Genomic DNA, 20,837 nt, shown 5'->3' on the forward strand with positions numbered 1-20,837 from the left:
ATCCTGACCCTGTACTGACCCTCAATCTGTCACTCCTCTCATCCTGACCCTGTACTGACCCTCAATCTGTCACTCCTCTCATCCTGTTCCTGTACTGACCCTCAATCTGTCACTCCTCTCATCCTGACCCTGTACTGACCCTCAATCTGTCACTCCTCTCATCCTGTCCCTGTACTGACCCCCACTCTGTCACTCCTCTCATCCTGTTCCTGTACTGACCCTCAATCTGTCACTCCTCTCATCCTGTCCCTGTACTGACCCCCACTCTGTCACTCCTCTCATCCTGACCCTGTACTGACCCTCAATCTGTCACTCCTCTCATCCTGACCCTGTACTGACCCTCAATCTGTCACTGACAGCTACACAGCTGGCCCTGTACTGACCCTCAATCTGTCACTGACAGCTACACAGCTGGCCCTGTACTGACCCTCTATCTGTCACTGACAGCTACACAGCTGGCCCTGTACTGACCCTCAATCTGTCACTGACAGCTACACAGCTGGCCCTGTACCACTATCTGTCACTGACAGCTACACAGCTGGCCCTGTACTGACCCTCTATCTGTCACTGACAGCTACACAGCTGGCCCTGTACCACTATCTGTCACTGACAGCTACACAGCTGGCCCTGTACCACTATCTGTCACTGACAGCTACACAGCTGGCCCTGTACCTCTATCTGTCACTGACAGCTACACAGCTGGCCCTAAGCCACTAATAGATGTGCAGTGTGAGCTGACACTGTTCTTTAATTCTGAGTGGTCTCTTCTCCACTGTATATTTCTATCTAAACATTGTCAAGTTGTTCATTGCAACATATAACAATGTTATGTCTGCCAGTACAAGACTCTACAGCTAGACTCTACAGCTAGACAATGAGTCGATCACATTCACTTGTACCCTCTCTCTCTCTCACTGTTATACATACCAGATTGTATTGATTGTTGCTCTCTTTCACCCCTGTGTGTGTGCGCGCGTGTGTGTGCGTGCGTGCGTGCGTGCGTGCGTGTGTGTGTGTGCGTGCGTGTGTGTGTGTGTGTGTGGTGTCGTGTGCAAGATTTTCCTCAGACACCGGCGTTAATCAAGAGTATTCATTAGACTCTGTAATTATTTCCTTTCCGGAGGCCGTACTACGAGGTTGTCGGCCTCCCTGTAAAATTCTGCAACAGTTGGGAGAAACATAACATATTCATCCCAGGTAGGGGAATGTTCTGGATCTTTCCAGTGGTGGGACGTTCAGCCAGGAAGTTTCGGGGAGGCAGATAGAAAGTCTTACAGCTCGGAAATTCCACTCTTAGATGAAGAAACCAGGTCTGGTTTTTATCAGGCTCCTGCCAGAAATGAGTTGAGCAGATGTAGGTTAGTGAGAGACTGAGTGTACAAAACATTAAGAACACCTTCCTAATATTGAGTTGAACCCCATTTTGCCCTCAGAACAGTTCATTGGGGCATGGACTCTACAAGGTGTCGAAAGCGTTCCACAGAGATGCTGGATCATGTTGACTCCAATGCTTCCCACAGTTGTGTCAAGTTGGCTGGATGTCCTTTGGGTGGTAGACCATTCCTGATACACACAGGAAACGTGAAAAGCGTGAAAAACCCAACAGCGTTGCAGTTGTTGACACAAACCGGTGCGCCTGGCACCTACTACCATACCCTGTTCAAAAGCACTTCAATATTCAACCTCTGAATGGCACACACACACAATCCATGTATCAATTGTCTCAAGGCTTAAAAATCCTTCTTTAACCTGTCTCCTCCCCTTCATCAACACTGATTGATGTGGATTTAACAAGTGACATCAATAAGGGATCATAGCTTTCACCTGGATTCACCTGGTCAGTCTGTCATGGAAAGAGCAGGTGTTCATAATGTTTTGTACACTCAGTGTATATGTTTTATAGTGCAGATGAGCAGAGAGTGTATGTCAGTTGTTGTTTTTTACACTGTGGCTGCATCTGAAATAGCACCCTATTCAGTCCACTACTTTTGTAGTCCCAAAGCAGTGCACTATATAGTGAATAGGGAGTCATTTCACAGGTTGTGTTCTGTGTAGTCCAGACCTGTAAGGGCATGTTTGGAGCCCTCCCCAAAGCCTGACCTTAGTGAGACCATGCACCTCACCGGACGTCGCTGACAAACGGATGGCAGCTCGGCTTATCTCACACATATCCCCACCTGCTGTGTGTGTGTGTGTGTGTGTGTGTGTGTGTGTGTGTGTGTGTGTGTGTGTGTGTGTGTGTGTGTGTGTGTGTGTGTGTGTGTGTGTGTGTGTGTGTGTGTGTGTGTGTGTGTGTGTGTGTGTGTGTGTGTGTGTGTGTGTGTGTTGTGAAACAGAGAGAGACCCAGAGGACATGCATATGGATGCTTCAACATATGGCTGAAGGTGTTCCCGGGCGCATCAAATCCCACAAACACACACTTCTACACGACATGCCTTGATACAATGAACATGCTTATGTACAAACCCACGTCACAAACGAGCACCCTCCATGCAAATGAATCACCGCGCGTACTCGCAACAGCGTGCCACATCACAAATAGCGGGATTTAAACATCAACACCATGAAATATTCATGTGTCAGTCACCCAGGCAGAACTAACACCAAAGGGATTTGCCTTCAGATCTGAAGACGCTACTGTCTCCCTGCACGTTCCCTGTTCTGTTCTCCTCAAAGCCTCCTCCCGTCAGAACATTCCACTGTCGCAGTGCTGTTAGGTTACAGAATTCCACTGTGTTGCTCTGAAAATTCCAAGTGTTGTTCTGGAATTCCACTACATTGCTGTAGCATTTGAGTACAGGCTGTCCCGGTATTCCGTGGCCTTGCTAGCTATTTCAAATCACTTAGTACAAGCTTTACTCACACCACAGGGAGAAGGAGAGAGGAAAGGAGGGAAGGAGGAGAGTGAGATGGAGGAGAGTGGGTTGAGGAAAAAGAGGACTGGATGTAGGGGAGGGACAGGGAGATGAAAGAAATACTGGGCATGATGTCAGAGTGAAAGAAGGAATCTGGTGGAGTTGAAGAGAGAACTAGTGAGCCAGAAGGTAGGGCCAGAGGGAGGAGGAATGGGAAAGATGGTTATCACAATGAAGGAGAGGGAGCACATAAAGCCAGTGAGAGGGATGGAGGGAAGGAGAGAGGAGCCAGCGGGAGGTTTTAGGGCAGGAGGCCCAGGGGTCTGGATGTCATTTATCCTTGCCTGTGTGTGCTTACATCATGTATGTATATTACTGTGGAAACCATGTTTAACCCTTAACAATGACCTGAGGAGCACCTCCCTTCCCTGCCCACCCACAGTAACCTCCCACTATAACACGCCCACCCTACCGCCGCCTTTGGGGACAACTATAGAGGGATTTGTGTGGGTTGTGAGGGGGGGGGGGCGTCCATAAAAATATGGAATGGAGGGAGAGAGTAGAGGAGAGTGGGGGAGAGAGAGAGGTTGACGAGAGAAGAGGTGAAAGTGAGGGCATGATAAGTAGGGCTGGGGTGACACATATCGCAATACTCTCTAGTATCGTGGCAAGGAAACGAAACACAAAGCAGATTTAACTTCTTCAGGAAAACCAGTCTAATATTAAATAATAAAAACAAACATCATAATGTTGTCATCCAGAGTCACATTAATTCATTTTCCAACCTATAGCACAACATGTTACATACAGCAGGTTTTTAAAGGACCACAGAGTTTGTCTGCTTCGTGTTTTCATTTGTGCCATGGAAAACATATTGCAATACTGGTATTGTCACTGTCCTGATAATGAGGGTGTAAAGTAGAGAGGAATAGAGATAAAGTAGAGATAGGAGGAGAGAGGGTTAGGAGGGTTAGGAGGGGAGTGGGTTAGGAGGGTTAGGAGGAGAGAGGGTTTGGAGGGTTAGGAGGAGAGAGGGTTAGGAGGGTTAGGAGGGGAGTGGGTTAGGAGGAGAGAGGGTTAGGAGGGTTAGGAGGAGAGAGGGTTAGGAGGGTTAGGAGGAGAGAGGGTTAGGAGGGTTAGGAGGAGAGAGGGTTAGGAGGGTTAGGAGGGGAGTGGGTTAGGAGGGTTAGGAGGAGAGAGGGTTTGGAGGGTTAGGAGGAGAGAGGGTTAGGAGGGTTAGGAGGGGAGTGGGTTAGGAGGAGAGAGGGTTAGGAGGGTTAGGAGGAGAGAGGGTTAGGAGGGTTAGGAGGAGAGAGGGTTAGGAGGGTTAGGAGGGGAGTGGGTTAGGAGGAGAGAGGGTTAGGAGGGTTAGGAGGAGGGAGGGTTAGGAGGAGAGAGGGTTAGGAGGGTTAGGAGGAGAGAGGGTTAGGAGGGTTAGGAGGGGAGTGGGTTAGGAGGAGAGAGGGTTAGGAGGGTTAGGAGGAGGGAGGGTTAGGAGGAGAGAGGGTTAGGAGGGTTAGGAGGAGAGAGGGTTAGGAGGGTTAGGAGGAGAGAGGGTTAGGAGGGGAGAGGGTTAGGAGGAGAGTGGGTTAGGAGGGGAGAGGAGAGTGGGTTAGGAGGGGAGAGGAGAGTGGGTTAGGAGAGGAGAGTGGGTTAGGAGGGGAGAGTGGGTTAGGAGGGGAGAGGAGAGTGGGTTAGGAGGGGAGAGGAGAGAGGGTTAGGAGGGTTAGGAGGAGAGAGGGTTAGGAAGGGAGAGGAGAGTGGGTTAGGAAGGGAGAGGAGAGTGGGTTAGGAGAGGAGAGTGGGTTAGGAGGGGAGAGGAGAGAGGGTTAGGAGGGGAGAGAGGGTTAGGAGGGGAGAGAAGAGAGGTTTAGGAGGAGAGAGGTTTAGGAGGGGAGTGGGTTAGGAGGGGAGTGGGTTAGGAGGGGAGAGGAGAGAGGGTTAGGAGGGGAGAGGAGAGAGGGTTAGGAGGGGAGAGGAGAGAGGGTTAGGAGGGGAGAGGGTTCGGAGGAGAGAGGGTTCGGAGGAGAGAGGGTTAGCAGGAGAGAGGAGAGAGGGTTAGGAGGAGAGAGGAGAGAGGGTTAGGAGGGGAGAGGAGAGAGGGTTAGGAGGGGAGAGGAGAGGAGAGAGGGTTAGGAGGGGAGAGGAGAGAGGGTTAGGAGGGGAGGGGAGGGGAGAGAGGGTTAGGAGGAGAGAGGGTTAGGAGGGGAGAGGGTTAGGAGGGGAGAGGGTTAGGAGGGTATAGAGGGTTAGGAGGAGAGTGGGTTAGGAGGGGAGAGGAGAGAAGGTTTAGGAGGAGAGAAGAGAGGTTTAGGAGGAGAGAAGAGAGGTTTAGGAGGAGAGAAGAGAGGTTTAGGAGGAGAGTGGGTTAGGAGGGGAGAGTGGGTTAGGAGGGGAGAGTGGGTTAGGAGGGGAGAGTGGGTTAGGAGGGGAGAGGAGAGGAGAGAGGGTTACGAGGGGAGAGGGGGTTAGGAGGGGAGAGGAGAGAGGGTTAGGAGGGGAGAAGAGAGAGGGTTAGGAGGGGAGAGTGGGTTAGGAGGGGAGAGTGGGTTAGGAGGGGAGAGGAGAGTGGGTTAGGAGGGGAGAGGAGAGGAGAGAGGGTTAGGAGGGGAGAGAGGGTTAGGAGGGGAGGGGAGAGAGGGTTAGGAGGGGAGAGGAGAGAGGGTTAGGAGGGGAGAGAAGGTTAGGAGGGGAGAGGAGAGAGGTTTAGGAGGAGAGAAGAGAGGTTTAGGAGGAGAGAGGGTTAGGAGGAGAGAGGGTTAGGAGGGGAGAGGAGAGAAGAGAGGTTTAGGAGGAGTGAAGAGAGGTTTAGGAGGAGAGAAGAGAGGTTTAGGAGGAGAGAGGGTTAGGAGGGGAGAGGTTTAGGAGGAGAGAGGGTTAGGAGAGGAGAGGAGAGAGGGTTAGGAAAGGAGAGGAGAGGAGAGTGGGTTAGGAGGAGAGAGGGTTAGGAGGGGAGAGAGGGTTAGAAGGGGAGAGGAGAGAAGAGAGGGTTAGGAGGGGAGAGAGGGTTAGGAGGGGAGAGGAGAGAGGGTTAGGAGGGGAGAGAGGGTTAGGAGGGGAGAGAGGGTTAGGAGGGGAGAGAGGGTTAGGAGAGGAGAGGGTTAGGAGAGGAGAGGTGAGAGGGTTAGGAGAGGTGAGAGGGTTAGGAGAGGAGAGGAGAGAGGGTTAGGAAAGGAGAGGAGAGGAGAGTGGGTTAGGAGGAGAGAGGTTTAGGAAAGGAGAGGAGAGAGGGTTAGGAAAGGAGAGGAGAGAGGGTTAGGAAAGGAGAGGAGAGAGGGTTAGGAAAGGAGATGTGAGAGGGTTAGGAAAGGAGAGAGGGTTAGGAAAGGAGATGTGAGAGGGTTAGGAGAGGAGAGGGGGTTAGGAGAGGAGAGGTGAGAGGGTTAGGAGAGGAGAGAGGGTTAGGAGAGGAGAGGTGAGAGGGTTAGGAGAGGTGAGAGGGTTAGGAGAGGAGAGGTGAGAGGGTTAGAAGAGGAGAGAGTTAGGAGAGGAGAGGAGAGATGGTTATGAGGGGAGAGGAGAGGAGAGTGGGTTAGGAGGGGAGAGGAGAGAGGGTTAGGAGGGGAGAGGAGAGAGGGTTAGGAGAGGTGAGAAGGTTAGGAGGGTAGAGGAGAGGTGAGAGGGTTAGGAGGGGAGAGAGGGTTAGGAGAGGAGAGGTGAGAGGGTTAGGAGAGGTGAGAGGGTTAGGAGAGGAGAGGTGAGAGGGTTAGAAGAGGAGAGAGTTAGGAGAGGAGAGGAGAGATGGTTAGGAGGGGAGAGGAGAGAGGGTTAGGAGAGGTGAGAAGGTTAGGAGGGTAGAGGAGAGGTGAGAGGGTTAGGAGGGGAGAGGAGAGGGGAGAGGGTTAGGAGGAGAGGTGAGAGGGTTAGAAGAGGTGAGAGGGTTAGGAGGGTAGAGGAGAGAGGGTTAGGAGGGGAGAGGAGAGGTGAGAGGGTTAGAAGAGGTGAGAGGGTTAGGAGGGTAGAGGAGAGAGGGTTAGGAGGGGAGAGGAGAGGTGAGAGGGTTAGGAGAAGTGAGAGGGTTAGGAGGGGAGAGGAGAGGTGAGAGGGTTAGGAGGGTTAGGAGGGGAGAGGAGAGGTGAGAGGGTTAGGAGAGGTGAGAGGGTTAGGAGGGGAGAGGAGAGAGGGTTAGGAGGAGAGGTGAGAGGGTTAGAAGAGGTGAGAGGGTTAGGAGGGTAGAGGAGAGAGGGTTAGGAGGGGAGAGGAGAGGTGAGAGGGTTAGGAGAGGTGAGAGGGTTAGGAGGGGAGAGGAGAGGTGCAGTAAGGGCAGTAATGTGATTCTCTATTTCCTCTGTCTGTCGTTTGTCATTCTGACGGCGCGTTATGCAGATGAGGAGCTAATATGATATCTCTGCTGAGTTGATGGATGTTTCAAATGATATAACGGCTCTGAGAAGCATTTCACAGGCTGCTGGCGTACGTGCGTGTGTGTAGTACCATATTACTATGTTATTTCCTCCATGCTGACTTTTCTTCATAAAACAACATGTTCAACATCACTGTAATATTTTCTATCTTTGAGTAACACGGATCTGTTGAATGATGATACAAAATATTTTTCTGCTAAATTTTGTGTGTGTGTGTGTTTGTGTGTGTGTGTACATGCCCCTCCCAGTTGTTGTGCTGGTAGCCATAATAACAACGGGGGGGAGTGGAAATCAGAACGGATGGATTCTCTGCAGACTTCATTAGTTAAAACAAAGCCAGTTGTCCTTTTGGGCTCGTCTGCAGCCTAATTGATATTGATTTAGTGATTTGCTCAGGGGTGGCTAAAAGCATGTTGGGTGTCATCGTCAATGTAGCTTTTCCTCTGTGGAGCGCGCTCAATAGCGCTCTCTCTTTTTCTCTCTTCCTCTCTTTCTCTCTCTAAAGCATTAACAAAAATCTCCTTGATTTAAAAGCAATAGAAGCAGCCATAGTTTTTTTCTCGCTAATTGTTACCAGAAAGTGGGCTTACCTTTCACGGGCACTTTAGCAAAGCCTTAGCAGTGGCTAATGGCAGTGGCTAACAGCCAACATTTTCCTCTTCTAATTGCTCAAATGTGTCTCCACAAGAAAGAGGTTACATTAACATTAAAATGGTATTGACTCTGCCTAACTCAGGCTTTTACCCTCCTGATCTATGGTTTAACAGTGAAGTTAAGGTTAGCCTAGTTTAGGTCTTTGGCCTTCTGATGCAATGATATATTCTAACAGGAAAGTTAGCATTAGCCCATGCCAAGGATTTCTGATGGTATTTTATCAGTCAAGCTAGAGTTAGCCTAGCCCACACCTTTAGCCTTCTGATGGTATTCTAACAGTAAAGTTAGCATTAGCCTAGCTAAGCCTTTTATCAGGTTGATTGATGACAGTCCTCTCTTTAATGTGACACATTATGATCATATCAATTTGTACTCTGTTCTCATCGACATCACTTTATAGCTCCTCCATCTCACACAGTCCATCGAGCCAGACAGTAAATCCTGCCTCTAAATGATGCCACTGCACTACGCTTCCTAAACCAACCATCTCTCTCTCTTTCTCACTCTCTCTTTCTCTCTCACTCCCTCTTTCTCTCTCTCTCCCTCTCTCTGTCTCTCTCTCATTCTCTCTCCCCTTCTGTTTCCTTCTCTCTCTTTGTCTGTCTCTCACACACTTTCTCTCTCTCAATCTCCATTCCACTTTCTCTCCCTTTTTCTCTCTATCCCTTGTTCTCAATCCCTCTCCCTCCCAGTCGACAGTGTGGATGTGAGTGACTGAATCAGGGTGGGATTAAAATGTAATATCAGACTATTTAAGAGATTAGAGGTTGACATTTCACCGGCTGAGTCTCTGCAATCTGATGAACTGGCATTCATGTATTGATTTATTTTCAGCTTGGTTTTTTCCGTCTTTATTCATATAGGAAAAAATACATGTTATATCGATGTCCCTTTATGAGCTGTCTTGTCATGGGCTTTGGAGCTAAGTCACTCTGAATTGGTTGTCAGGGATATTTGTTGAGGGGTGAAGTATGGCCTTCAAAAATCAAGACTCAATAAGGTGGAGAAGACCCTGGTGATGCAAGCTTCAGATGGAAGGGATGGTTGGCATTGACCCTGCTGATCAAAGCTTCAGATGGAAGGGATGGTTGGCATTGACCCTGCTGATCAAAGCTTCAGATGGAAGGGATGGTTGGCATTGACCCTGCTGATCAAAGCTTCAGATGGAAGGGATGGTTGGCATTGACCCTGCTGATCAAAGCTTCAGATGGAAGGGATGGTTGGCATTGACCCTGCTGATCAAAGCTTCAGATGGAAGGGATGGTTGGCATTGACCCTGCTGATCAAAGCTTCAGATGGAAGGGATGGTTGGCATTGACCCTGCTGATCAAAGCTTCAGATGGAAGGGATGGTTGGCATTGACCCTGCTGATCAAAGCTTCAGATGGAAGGGATGGTTGGCATTGACCCTGCTGATCAAAGCTTCAGATGGAATGGATGGTTGGCATTGACCCTGCTGATCAAAGCTTCAGATGGAAGGGATGGTTGGCATTGACCCTGCTGATCAAAGCTTCAGATGGAAGGGATGGTTGGCATTGACCCTGCTGATCAAAGCTTCAGATGGAAGGGATGGTTGGCATTGACCCTGCTGATCAAAGCTTCAGATGGAAGGGATGGTTGGCATTGACCCTGCTGATCAAAGCTTCAGATGGAATGGATGGTTGGCATTGACCCTGCTGATCAAAGCTTCAGATGGAAGGGATGGTTGGCATTGACCCTGCTGATCAAAGCTTCAGATGGAATGGATGGTTGGCATTGACCCTGCTGATCAAAGCTTCAGATGGAAGGGATGGTTGGCATTGACCCTGCTGATCAAAGCTTCAGATGGAAGGGATGGTTGGCATTGACCCTGCTGATCAAAGCTTCAGATGGAAGGGATGGTTGGCATTGACCCTGCTGATCAAAGCTTCAGATGGAAGGGATGGTTGGCATTGACCCTGCTGATCAAAGCTTCAGATGGAAGGGATGGTTGGCATTGACCCTGCTGATCAAAGCTTCAGATGGAAGGGATGGTTGGCATTGACCCTGCTGATCAAAGCTTCAGATGGAATGTGGTAGTTAGAAAAGAGCGCTAATTGTTTCTAATTATAACAAACGTTAATTCTGCTCAATTATGTTGCGCATCAGTCAGGGTTAACAAGGTAGTGGAACGTGACTAGTTTATTATGAGTCGTTCTCCAGTTTGCCAAGTATGTTTGATCTATGAAACAGAGTCTGCATAACAATTGTTGAAAATGTATGTATGAAATGCATGATGTACATATGACTCAGAATGTGTTATTCTGTATTATAGTTCATTTCACTACTACGTATGCATCTCTCTCTCTCTCTCTCTCTCTCTCTCTCTCTCTCTCTCTCTCTCTCTCTCTCTCTCTCTCTCTCATCCAGTCTGGTTGGATCGGGTTCATGCCACTGGCCTGCAGATCTGCAATATGGTGCTGGCCTTTTGCTCTTCCTCTCATCCCTCTTTTCCTCTATTCCTCGTTCTCCATCCTTCCCTTCTCCCTTTTACCATTTTCCTCTTCTCAACATATTGCACAATATGGTGCTGGGAGCTGGTGCCTAGCTGGAGGGAGACTTGAAGGAGAAAGGGAGAGAGAGGGATGGAGGGGAGAGGGGAGAGAAAGGAGGAGGGGAGGGCCTCTTTCTCCCTTCTCTCCCTCCTCCCCTGGGTGGGGACCTTATACAACATCCATTACTCTCTCCTCTTCTCTCTTAGTATCTGTGTTTTGATGATGTCACATGATGCCAGCATGGTATAATGACTTCCCCTCTCAGATCCCCATACACACAGTATTTATAGGGTAGCAGCTCTCAGATCCCCATACACACAGTATTTACAGGGTAGCAGCTCTCAGATCCCCATACACACAGTATTTATAGGGTAGCAGCTCTCAGATCCCCATACACACAGTATTTATAGGGTAGCAGCTCTCAGATCCCCATACACACAGTATTTACAGGGTAGCAGCTCTCAGATCCCCATACACACAGTATTTATAGGGTAGCAGCTCTCAGATCCCCATACACACAGTATTTACAGGGTAGCAGCTCTCAGATCCCCCATACACACAGTATTTATAGGGTAGCAGCTCTCAGATCCCCATACACACAGTATTTATAGGGTAGCAGCTCTCAGATCCCCATACACACAGTATTTACAGGGTAGCAGCTCTCAGATCCCCATACACACAGTATTTATAGGGTAGCAGCTCTCAGATCCCCATACACACAGTATTTACAGGGTAGCAGCTCTCAGATCCCCATACACACAGTATTTACAGGGTAGCAGCTCTCAGATCCCCATACACACAGTATTTACAGGGTAGCAGCTCTCAGATCCCCATACACACAGTATTTATAGGGTAGCAGCTCTCAGATCCCCATACACACAGTATTTATAGGGTAGCAGTTCTCAGATCCCCATACACACAGTATTTATAGGGTAGCACGGTGGCCCTCGTTGTGTGTAACGCATGCCTTCAGAAAGGCTCATTTTGCCTCCGTGAGGGATCTGGCCTAATGGAGTTGATCTGTAGCGATGCTATTAAACTAGGATGGCGGGAGAGGGGGATAGCAGAGGAGAGGATGGGGGATAGAGGTGGGAGGGAGGGTGTCTTTACCTCCAGGCATGATGGAGGGGGGGTCAGGGAGGCCCAAGGTGTGGAGGGTGGAGAGGTGTGGAGGGTGGAGAGGTGTGGAGGGTGTGGAGGATGGAGAGCTGTGGAGGGTGGAGAGGTGTGGAGGGTGGAGAGGTGTGGAGGATGGAGAGGTGTGGAGGATGGAGAGGTGTGGAGGATGGAGAGGTGTGGAGGGTGTGGAGGGTGGAGAGGTGTGGAGGGTGGAGAGGTGTGGAGGGTGGAGAGGTGTGGAGGATGGAGAGGTGTGGAGGGTGGAGAGGTGTGGAGGGTGGAGAGGTGTGGAGGGTGGAGAGGTGTGGAGGATGGAGAGGTGTGGAGAGGTGTGGAGGGTGGAGAGGTGTGGAGGGTGGAGAGAGCGTTGTAGGAGGGTTTTTAGCCAGGAAGAGTGCGCTCACCCTTTGAATATGTCAGGGTAGAAACACTATCTCCCCAATAGCCTACTCTGTGCTGTTCACTCTCTCTCTCATTCTCCCTCTTTTCATCCCTCCATCCCTCTCTCTAGCCAATTAGCAAACATGTTCAAATCTGCATAAATAAAAGATCTGCATTTTCCGACCAGAGATGCGTTTCCATCAAATGTACTTGTTGCGCTATGATGACGTAGTGCACATAAAACAACTTTTGCAGTTACATTTCCATATACCGAATATAAAATACAAAATAAATGTGTTTCCGTCGCATTTTCAACTCTACTGATGGTTTTGTCACCAAAACAATGGCGTTATATAGCGAATGTGGCGACTCTGGTCTTGTTACATGCCCTCTATCCAACAGCTCTCAGATACAGTGTGGGTAGGACTATAGCCTACATAATGACATTACTGTGGACAACATTTTTATTTGTCATGTCACCAGAATACGACCCTTGATACTTTCACCACCCTGTGAAGTTCATCATAACTTATTTCATCTGTAGCCTAATAAACTGACAGGCTTTCCCGAGTTGCAGTGGGAGGACCACACAACATATAATCGCGTGACTCCAAGTTTACTTCGATATAATGGTTATTATATCGATATTTGTGCATAAAAGCATTTCCACCTGCATTTCTCGCATAATTAATTTTACAGACACAAAAAGATCCCACCTTGTGTAACCTATTTTGTTTTGTCGACATTTGGAAAGTTTACCAACAGATTTCCTGTATCCACCAGGCCTGTCGTGACATTTTGTTATCCGACATGCACTTTACTCGCGTAAAAAGGTTGGATGGAAATCTGATTAGTGAGAGTCTTTCTCCTTCTCTGTCTTTCTGTCTCCAGCTCATTGCTCAGTCCGCCTCTGTCCTTCTCTCACTCTGTCACATACGCTCTTCTCTCTCTTCTCTCGTTCTCTCTCTCCCTGCCTCATCCCTGACATCCATCCCTATATGAAATTGTACGTAATCAAACTATTCATATGCTAATATCATTTTGATTTGTACAGAATGGATTATAAATTACATTTATGTTCTCCGTCATTACATCTGGTATTAGTGTAGAAAGTGATATGAAAGGGTTAACAGTGACCGTTTAAGATGTGAAGACCATGATGTCACTCAGCACCAGGGCTCGCCCAATCCCAACCCCCTGTTGTGCTTTGTATGATGTCATAGAGAATAATCATCCAATGGGAGTATTGTATGAATGTTGAGGGTGGGCCCCATCTGACATCATACCTTCAACACAGCTGGCCGGACTTAAGACCTGGCACAGTCTCTGAGTTTGTCAGCCAACCTTACACACACACACACACACACACATAAACCCATGCATGTACACACACATCTTCATACACTCACTCACACACCACACACACACACACACACACCTGTTGAAGTAGATTATGAGAGATTTAGGAGTTTTAGTTTGGGTGTGAAAAAAGAGAGAGCAGCGAATGAGTGTGTGTGTGTGTGTGTGTGTGTGTGAGCGTATGAAGATGTGTGCGTACATGCATGGGTTTATGTGTGTGTTATGTGTGCACGTGCGTGTGTGAGAACATGGCAGGCGTGGAAGCGAGTGTTACAAGAAGTGTGAAAGACAGATGGGCTGTTAGAAGGAGAGGAAGAGGGGCTGTGAAACGAGGGAACGACAACTAGAAAAATAGGGAGGAGATAAAGATGAGGAAGTCCGTGGGGATGGAGAGATGGGGAGGAGAGAGTTGGAGAGAGAGAGATGGAGGAGAGAGTTGGAGGAGAGAGTTGGAGAGAGAGAGAGATGGGGAGGAGAGAGTTGGAGAGAGAGAGATGTGGAGGAGAGAGTTGGAGAGGGAGAGATGTGGAGGAGAGAGTTGGGGAGAGAGAGAGATGTGGAGGAGAGAGTTGGAGAGAGAGAGATTGGGAGGAGAGAGTTGGAGAGAGAGAGATTGGGACGGGAGAGGATTTACAGGGAGAGAGGGGGATGATAGATATGAGAAGGAAGAAGAGAGAGGGAGGGGGAGAGTGTTAGAGAAATGGGGTAAAGTAATGGAGAGACTGGAGAGAGACAGATGGAGGTAGGATTTGAAAGATAGAATCCAAAAACCACATTCCAAGATTCAAGAGATTGAGAAATACACACAGTACCCAGAGTGCCCTCCCAGAGTGTCTCTGTGAGGACCATGTAACCAGGGTAACCAGGGAGGGATATATTTTAGTGTGTCTCTGTGAGGACCATGTAACCAGGGTAACCAGGGAAGGATATATCTTAGTGTGTCTCTGTGAGGACCATGTAACCAGGGTAACCAGGGAGGGATATATCTTAGTGTGTCTCTGTGAGGACCATGTAACCAGGGTAACCAGGGGGGATATATCTTAGTGTGTCTATGTGAGGACCATGTAACCAGGGTAACCAGGGAGGGATATATCTTAGTGTGTCTCTGTGAGGACCATGTAACCAGGGTAACCAGGGAGGGATATATCTTAGTGTGTCTCTGTGAGGACCATGTAACCAGGGCAACCAGGGAGGGATATATTTTAGTGTGTCTCTGTGAGGACCATGTAACCAGGGTAACCAGGGAGGGATATATGTTAGTGTGTCTATGTGAGGACCATGTAACCAGGGCAACCAGGGAGGGATATATTTTAGTGTGTCTCTGTGAGGACCATGTAACCAGGGTAACCAGGGGGGATATATCTTGGTGTGTCTCTGTGAGGACCATGTAACCAGGGTAACCAGGGAGGGATATATCTTGGTGTGTTGGCAGCTGGCTCCCTGTTTCTCCAGTGATGCAGCTCTAATGCAGCAGCCCCAGTGACTGCGTGTCAAATTGCCAAATATGCCTGTCTGAATGCCTGTCTGATCATAGCAGGGTCCTGCCACCTGCAGACACCCACAGCACGACCACAACGCTCCCATTCAATCTCCATTGACTTCTACTCCCAGAGAGGGTTGATGTTTGGGATACTGCCTGTCTTTGGTCTTTATTTCCTCCACCATGGTAGTGGTGTAATGTCTACCGTAATTTCCGGACTATTGAGCGCACCTGAATATAAGCCGCACCCACTGAATTTAAAAAATATATATTATTTTGAACATAAATAAGCTGCACATGTCTATAAGCCGCAGGTGCCTACCGGTACATTGAAACAAATGAACTTTACACAGGCTTTAACGAAACACGGCTTGTAACAAAAATAAATAGGCTTTAACGAAACACGGCTTGTAACAAAAATAAATAGGCTTTAACGAAACACGGCTTGTAACAAAAAATAAATAGGCTTTAACGAAACACGGCTTGTAACAAAAAATAAAAAATTAACATTAAGCTTTAGTTGTCTTTTTGCACTGAGTCAATTCCTCACGCTGCTGTTTCCAACGTCTTATCATCGACTCATTAAGACCACGCTCCCGTGCAGCAGCTCTATTTCCTTTTCCAACAGCCAGATCAATCGCCTTCAACTTGAAAGCTGCATCATATGCATTTCTCCGTGTCTTTGCCATGATGAGGGTGACAAAATGACTACCGTAATCAGAATGATGGGAAGTTTGAGAGCGCTCTATTTAATCTAAACAGTAAACAAAAAAGTTGTTTGACCTTAACCCATTCGGCAATTTCATTGGTCTAATGAAAGCTTCATGCCGCCAAAAAACTGAGCACGTCACAGAATGTGTTTTTTTGGAGAAATTTTTTTTGAAAGCGGGAAAAATCCCTATATTGGCCGCGTCATTGTTTAAGCCGCGAGGTTCAAAGCCTGGGAAAAATGTTGCGGCTTATAGTCCGGAAATTACGGTAGTCTGTTGAGGCTAGTGACTGTGTTATCATAAGCTGTGTTGATGCACAGCGGACTTCAGTTATTATGGAGGCTGTATGGGGCTATGTACTGTACTCTACTGTACAAGACCATGATCTAACATTGCTGTCAACTCTGATGTTCCTTTCATGCCATAGCTGGCGTTGTCTTTACAATGGAGCTTTGAAATGTGTATATTTTTTTACGTATTGATGCATTGTTGGCAGGGTACCAGGGAAAGGGGGAAACCTAGTCAGTTGTACAACTGAATGCATTCAACTGAAATATGTCTTCTGCATTTAACCCAACCCTTCTGAATCAGAGGTGCAGGGGGCTTCCTTAATCAACATCCATGTCTTCTGCATTTAACCCAACCCTTCTGAATCAGAGAGGTGCAGGGGGCTTCCTTAATCAACATCCATGTCTTCTGCATTTAACCCAACCCTTCTGAATCAGAGAGGTGCAGAGGGCTTCCTTAATCAACATCCATGTCTTCTGCATTTAACCCAACCCTTCTGAATCAGAGAGGTGCAGGGGGCTTCCTTAATCAACATCCATGTCTTCTGCATTTAACCCAACCCTTCTGAATCAGAGAGGTGCAGGGGGCTTCCTTAATCAACATCCATGTCTTCTGCATTTAACCCAACCCTTCTGAATCAGAGAGGTGCAGGGGGCTTCCTTAATCAACATCCATGTCTTCTGCATTTAACCCAACCCTTCTGAATCAGAGAGGTGCAGGGGGCTTCCTTAATCAACATCCATGTCTTCTGCATTTAACCCAACCCTTCTGAATCAGAGAGGTGCAGGGGCTTCCTTAATCAACATCCATGTCTTCTGCATTTAACCCAACCCTTCTGAATCAGAGAGGTGCAGGGGGCTTCCTTAATCAACATCCATGTCTTCTGCATTTAACCCAACCCTTCTGAATCAGAGAGGTGCAGGGGGCTTCCTTAATCAACATCCATGTCTTCTGCATTTAACCCAACCCTTCTGAATCAGAGAGGTGCAGGGGGCTTCCTTAATCAACATCCATGTCTTCTGCATTTAACCCAACCCTTCTGAATCAGAGAGGTGCAGGGGGCTTCCTTAATCAACATCCATGTCTTCTGCATTTAACCCAACCCTTCTGAATCAGAGAGGTGCAGGGGGCTTCCTTAATCAACATCCATGTCTTCTGCATTTAACCCAACCCTTCTGAATCAGAGAGGTGCAGGGGGCTTCCTTAATCAACATCCATGTCTTCTGCATTTAACCCAACCCTTCTGAATCAGAGAGGTGCAGGGGGCTTCCTTAATCAACATCCATGTCTTCTGCATTTAACCCAACCCTTCTGAATCAGAGAGGTGCAGGGGGCTTCCTTAATCAACATCCATGTCTTCTGCATTTAACCCAACCCTTCTGAATCAGAGAGGTGCAGGGGGCTTCCTTAATCAACATCCATGTCTTCTGCATTTAACCCAACCCTTCTGAATCAGAGAGGTGCAGGGGGCTTCCTTAATCAACATCCATGTCTTCTGCATTTAACCCAACCCTTCTGAATCAGAGAGGTGCAGGGGGCTTCCTTAATCAACATCCATGTCTTCTGCATTTAACCCAACCCTTCTGAATCAGAGAGGTGCAGGGGGCTTCCTTAATCAACATCCATGTCTTCTGCATTTAACCCAACCCTTCTGAATCAGAGAGGTGCAGGGGGCTTCCTTAATCAACATCCATGTCTTCTGCATTTAACCCAACCCTTCTGAATCAGAGAGGTGCAGGGGGCTTCCTTAATCAACATCCATGTCTTCTGCATTTAACCCAACCCTTCTGAATCAGAGAGGTGCAGGGGGCTTCCTTAATCAACATCCATGTCTTCTGCATTTAACCCAACCCTTCTGAATCAGAGAGGTGCAGGGGGCTTCCTTAATCAACATCCATGTCTTCTGCATTTAACCCAACCCTTCTGAATCAGAGAGGTGCAGGGGGCTTCCTTAATCAACATCCATGTCTTCTGCATTTAACCCAACCCTTCTGAATCAGAGAGGTGCAGGGGGCTTCCTTAATCAACATCCATGTCTTCTGCATTTAACCCAACCCTTCTGAATCAGAGAGGTGCAGGGGGCTTCCTTAATCAACATCCATGTCTTCTGCATTTAACCCAACCCTTCTGAATCAGAGAGGTGCAGGGGGCTTCCTTAATCAACATCCATGTCTTCTGCATTTAACCCAACCCTTCTGAATCAGAGGTGCAGGGGGCTTCCTTAATCAACATCCATGTCTTCTGCATTTAACCCAACCCTTCTGAATCAGAGAGGTGCAGGGGGCTTCCTTAATCAACATCCATGTCTTCTGCATTTAACCCAACCCTTCTGAATCAGAGAGGTGCAGGGGGCTTCCTTAATCAACATCCATGTCTTCTGCATTTAACCCAACCCTTCTGAATCAGAGAGGTGCAGGGGGCTTCCTTAATCAACATCCATGTCTTCTGCATTTAACCCAACCCTTCTGAATCAGAGAGGTGCAGGGGGCTTCCTTAATCAACATCCATGTCTTCTGCATTTAACCCAACCCTTCTGAATCAGAGAGGTGCAGGGGGCTTCCTTAATCAACATCCATGTCTTCTGCATTTAACCCAACCCTTCTGAATCAGAGAGGTGCAGGGGGCTTCCTTAATCAACATCCATGTCTTCTGCATTTAACCCAACCCTTCTGAATCAGAGAGGTGCAGGGGGCTTCCTTAATCAACATCCATGTCTTCTGCATTTAACCCAACCCTTCTGAATCAGAGAGGTGCAGGGGGCTTCCTTAATCAACATCCATGTCTTCTGCATTTAACCCAACCCTTCTGAATCAGAGAGGTGCAGGGGGCTTCCTTAATCAACATCCATGTCTTCTGCATTTAACCCAACCCTTCTGAATCAGAGAGGTGCAGGGGGCTTCCTTAATCAACATCCATGTCTTCTGCATTTAACCCAACCCTTCTGAATCAGAGGTGCAGGGGGCTTCCTTAATCGACATCCACGTCATCGGCGCCCGGGGAACAGTGGGTTAACTGCCTTGCTCAGGGGCAGGACAACAGATTTTTACCTTGTCAGCTCAGGGATTCGATCCAGCAACCTTTCGGTTACTGGCCCAACGCTCCTACCAACGGTGCTGTGTGCGTACTGTGTGTGTGTGTGTGTGTGTGTGTGTGTGTGTGTGTGTGTGTGTGTGTGTGTGTGTGTGTGTGTGTGTGTGTGTGTGTGTGTGTGTGTGTGTGTGTGTGTGTGTGTGTGTCCTTCATAGTTGAAGATGTTCCCTTCATAGTTGACGGTGTACACATGGTGTAGTGGACAACAGAATGATATGGGGGTGGCAATACATCTTTGCATATCTGTGTGTGTGGGGAGAGTCTTAATTTGCATCTGCTTGCAAGTGTGTATGGCTGAGTGAGTTATGTCCACTGAACACCTTCCTAATAGTGAATTACTCCCCTGTACCCCCGGAGGATCATTCTTGATACACACAGGAAAGTGTTGAGTGTGAAAAAACCCAGCAACGTTGCAAATCTTGACACAAACCGGTGCTCCTGGCATCTACTACCAAACCCTGTTCAAAGCCACTTCAGTATTGTATCTTACCCGTTCACCCTCTGAATGGCACACACACACAATCCATGTATCAACTGTCTCAAGGCTTAAAAAGTTAATATACTTTAACCTGTCTCCTCTCCTTCATCTACACTGACTGAAGGGGATTTAACAGGTGACATCAATAAGGGATCATATTGTTCACCTGGATTCACCTGGTCAGTCTGTCATGGAAAGAGCAGGTGTTCCTAATGTTTTATACACTCAATGTATATGTATATCTTCTCGTCTGTGTGTGTGTGTGTGTACATGCCTGTGTGTATGTGGGTAGTTGAATAATGGGTGGGTTAGTTAGCATCATGGTCTGAGATGAAACGGACAAAACGGAACCCTTTGAAATGAAAAATGCAGAAAGACTGGCGATTGGCCACTGTGCCGGGGAGCGGACAGCCGTTTTTGTGTTTTCCCCACATTTCATCATAAAACACACACACACACACACACACACACACACACACACACACACACACACACACACATTATTAATAAGGGAATAGCTAATGCTTTATTATTTTATTTATCTATGAGACACAAAGCACACTAATAGGCTGCAGCTTCCTGCTCTAGAAGAGAGGAAGTGTGTGTGTGTGTGTGTGTGCGCGCACAATTGTGTGGACACACAAACAGGAGAGTTGAGTCTCCACTGGCAGGGCCCAGGGACCAATTTATTTCCACGCAGTAGGAAGAACAGAGGGATAGAAAGGAAGGAGACCCTTTGGAACAGGAAATAGAGACGGGCCCCTCTGTTCACTCAGATTGCTTGGGACAAAATGAGACCAGTGTGTGTGTGTGGAGAGATGATTGTATGTGTGTGGTGTTCCCCTGAGTCCAGGATTACTGAGCTTGATTTATTTCACGTCTTTTATCCGTGGAGACGTTTATTGCCGCAGTGAACTAAAAGCATTTATGGACACACACCTATACACACAAGTAATGTACACCTCACACAAACACACACATGCATTTCATACCGGTGCCTTTTAACTGAACTCATCCCATCTCTCTCTCTCTCTCTCTATCTCCTCTAACAGGCAGGAGGCCAGTGACCTCTCTGGACCCATACAGAGGTAAGGACCCGTTTAAAATGTCCTCTTTTCATTCTTCTTTCCTCTGTTCTCGTCTTTGATCAGCTTTATGTGTGTGATGGGGTAGCATCAGTACTGTACCACCAGCACACAGCTCTCATCTCCCAGCCCACAACTACTAGACTAGCTAGTGTGGCCCCAGCAGATTGTTTACCATCTCTGAGCTGGTGTCTGTAAGCCTGAGAGAACAGGCGCGGAAGACGACCAGAAAGATAAGGAAACAAGAGACACAACAGGAACAGAGGGAGAGAAAAAGACTGTAGAGATGGAGGGAAGGAGGATAAAGAGACAGATATACAGGGACAGAGGGTAAATTGGGGGTGTATAGAGGGAGAGATAACAGAGAGAGGGAGCTGAAAGGAGAGACGTGAGAGAGCAGGTGGGAGATGTGACGAGGCTCAGATCTATGGCCGTGCAGGGTCATTAAACCCAACCCCATG

The 20,837-nt window shown here is 48.0% G+C and overlaps 1 protein-coding gene across 1 annotated transcript in view; it reads left to right on the plus strand.

Moving 5' to 3' along the window:
• Positions 1-20,837, plus strand: part of LOC106609337 (CUGBP Elav-like family member 2) — a 189,266-nt gene that overhangs the window by 35,734 nt on the left and 132,695 nt on the right. Inside the window, exon 2 of the mRNA XM_045722032.1 lies at positions 20,344-20,379. Coding sequence (XP_045577988.1) covers positions 20,344-20,379 — 36 coding nt within the window. The remainder of the gene's footprint in view (positions 1-20,343; positions 20,380-20,837) is intronic.

The sequence above is a fragment of the Salmo salar genome, chromosome ssa07, assembly GCF_905237065.1.
Source record: "Salmo salar chromosome ssa07, Ssal_v3.1, whole genome shotgun sequence".
Lineage (NCBI taxonomy): Eukaryota > Metazoa > Chordata > Actinopteri > Salmoniformes > Salmonidae > Salmo > Salmo salar.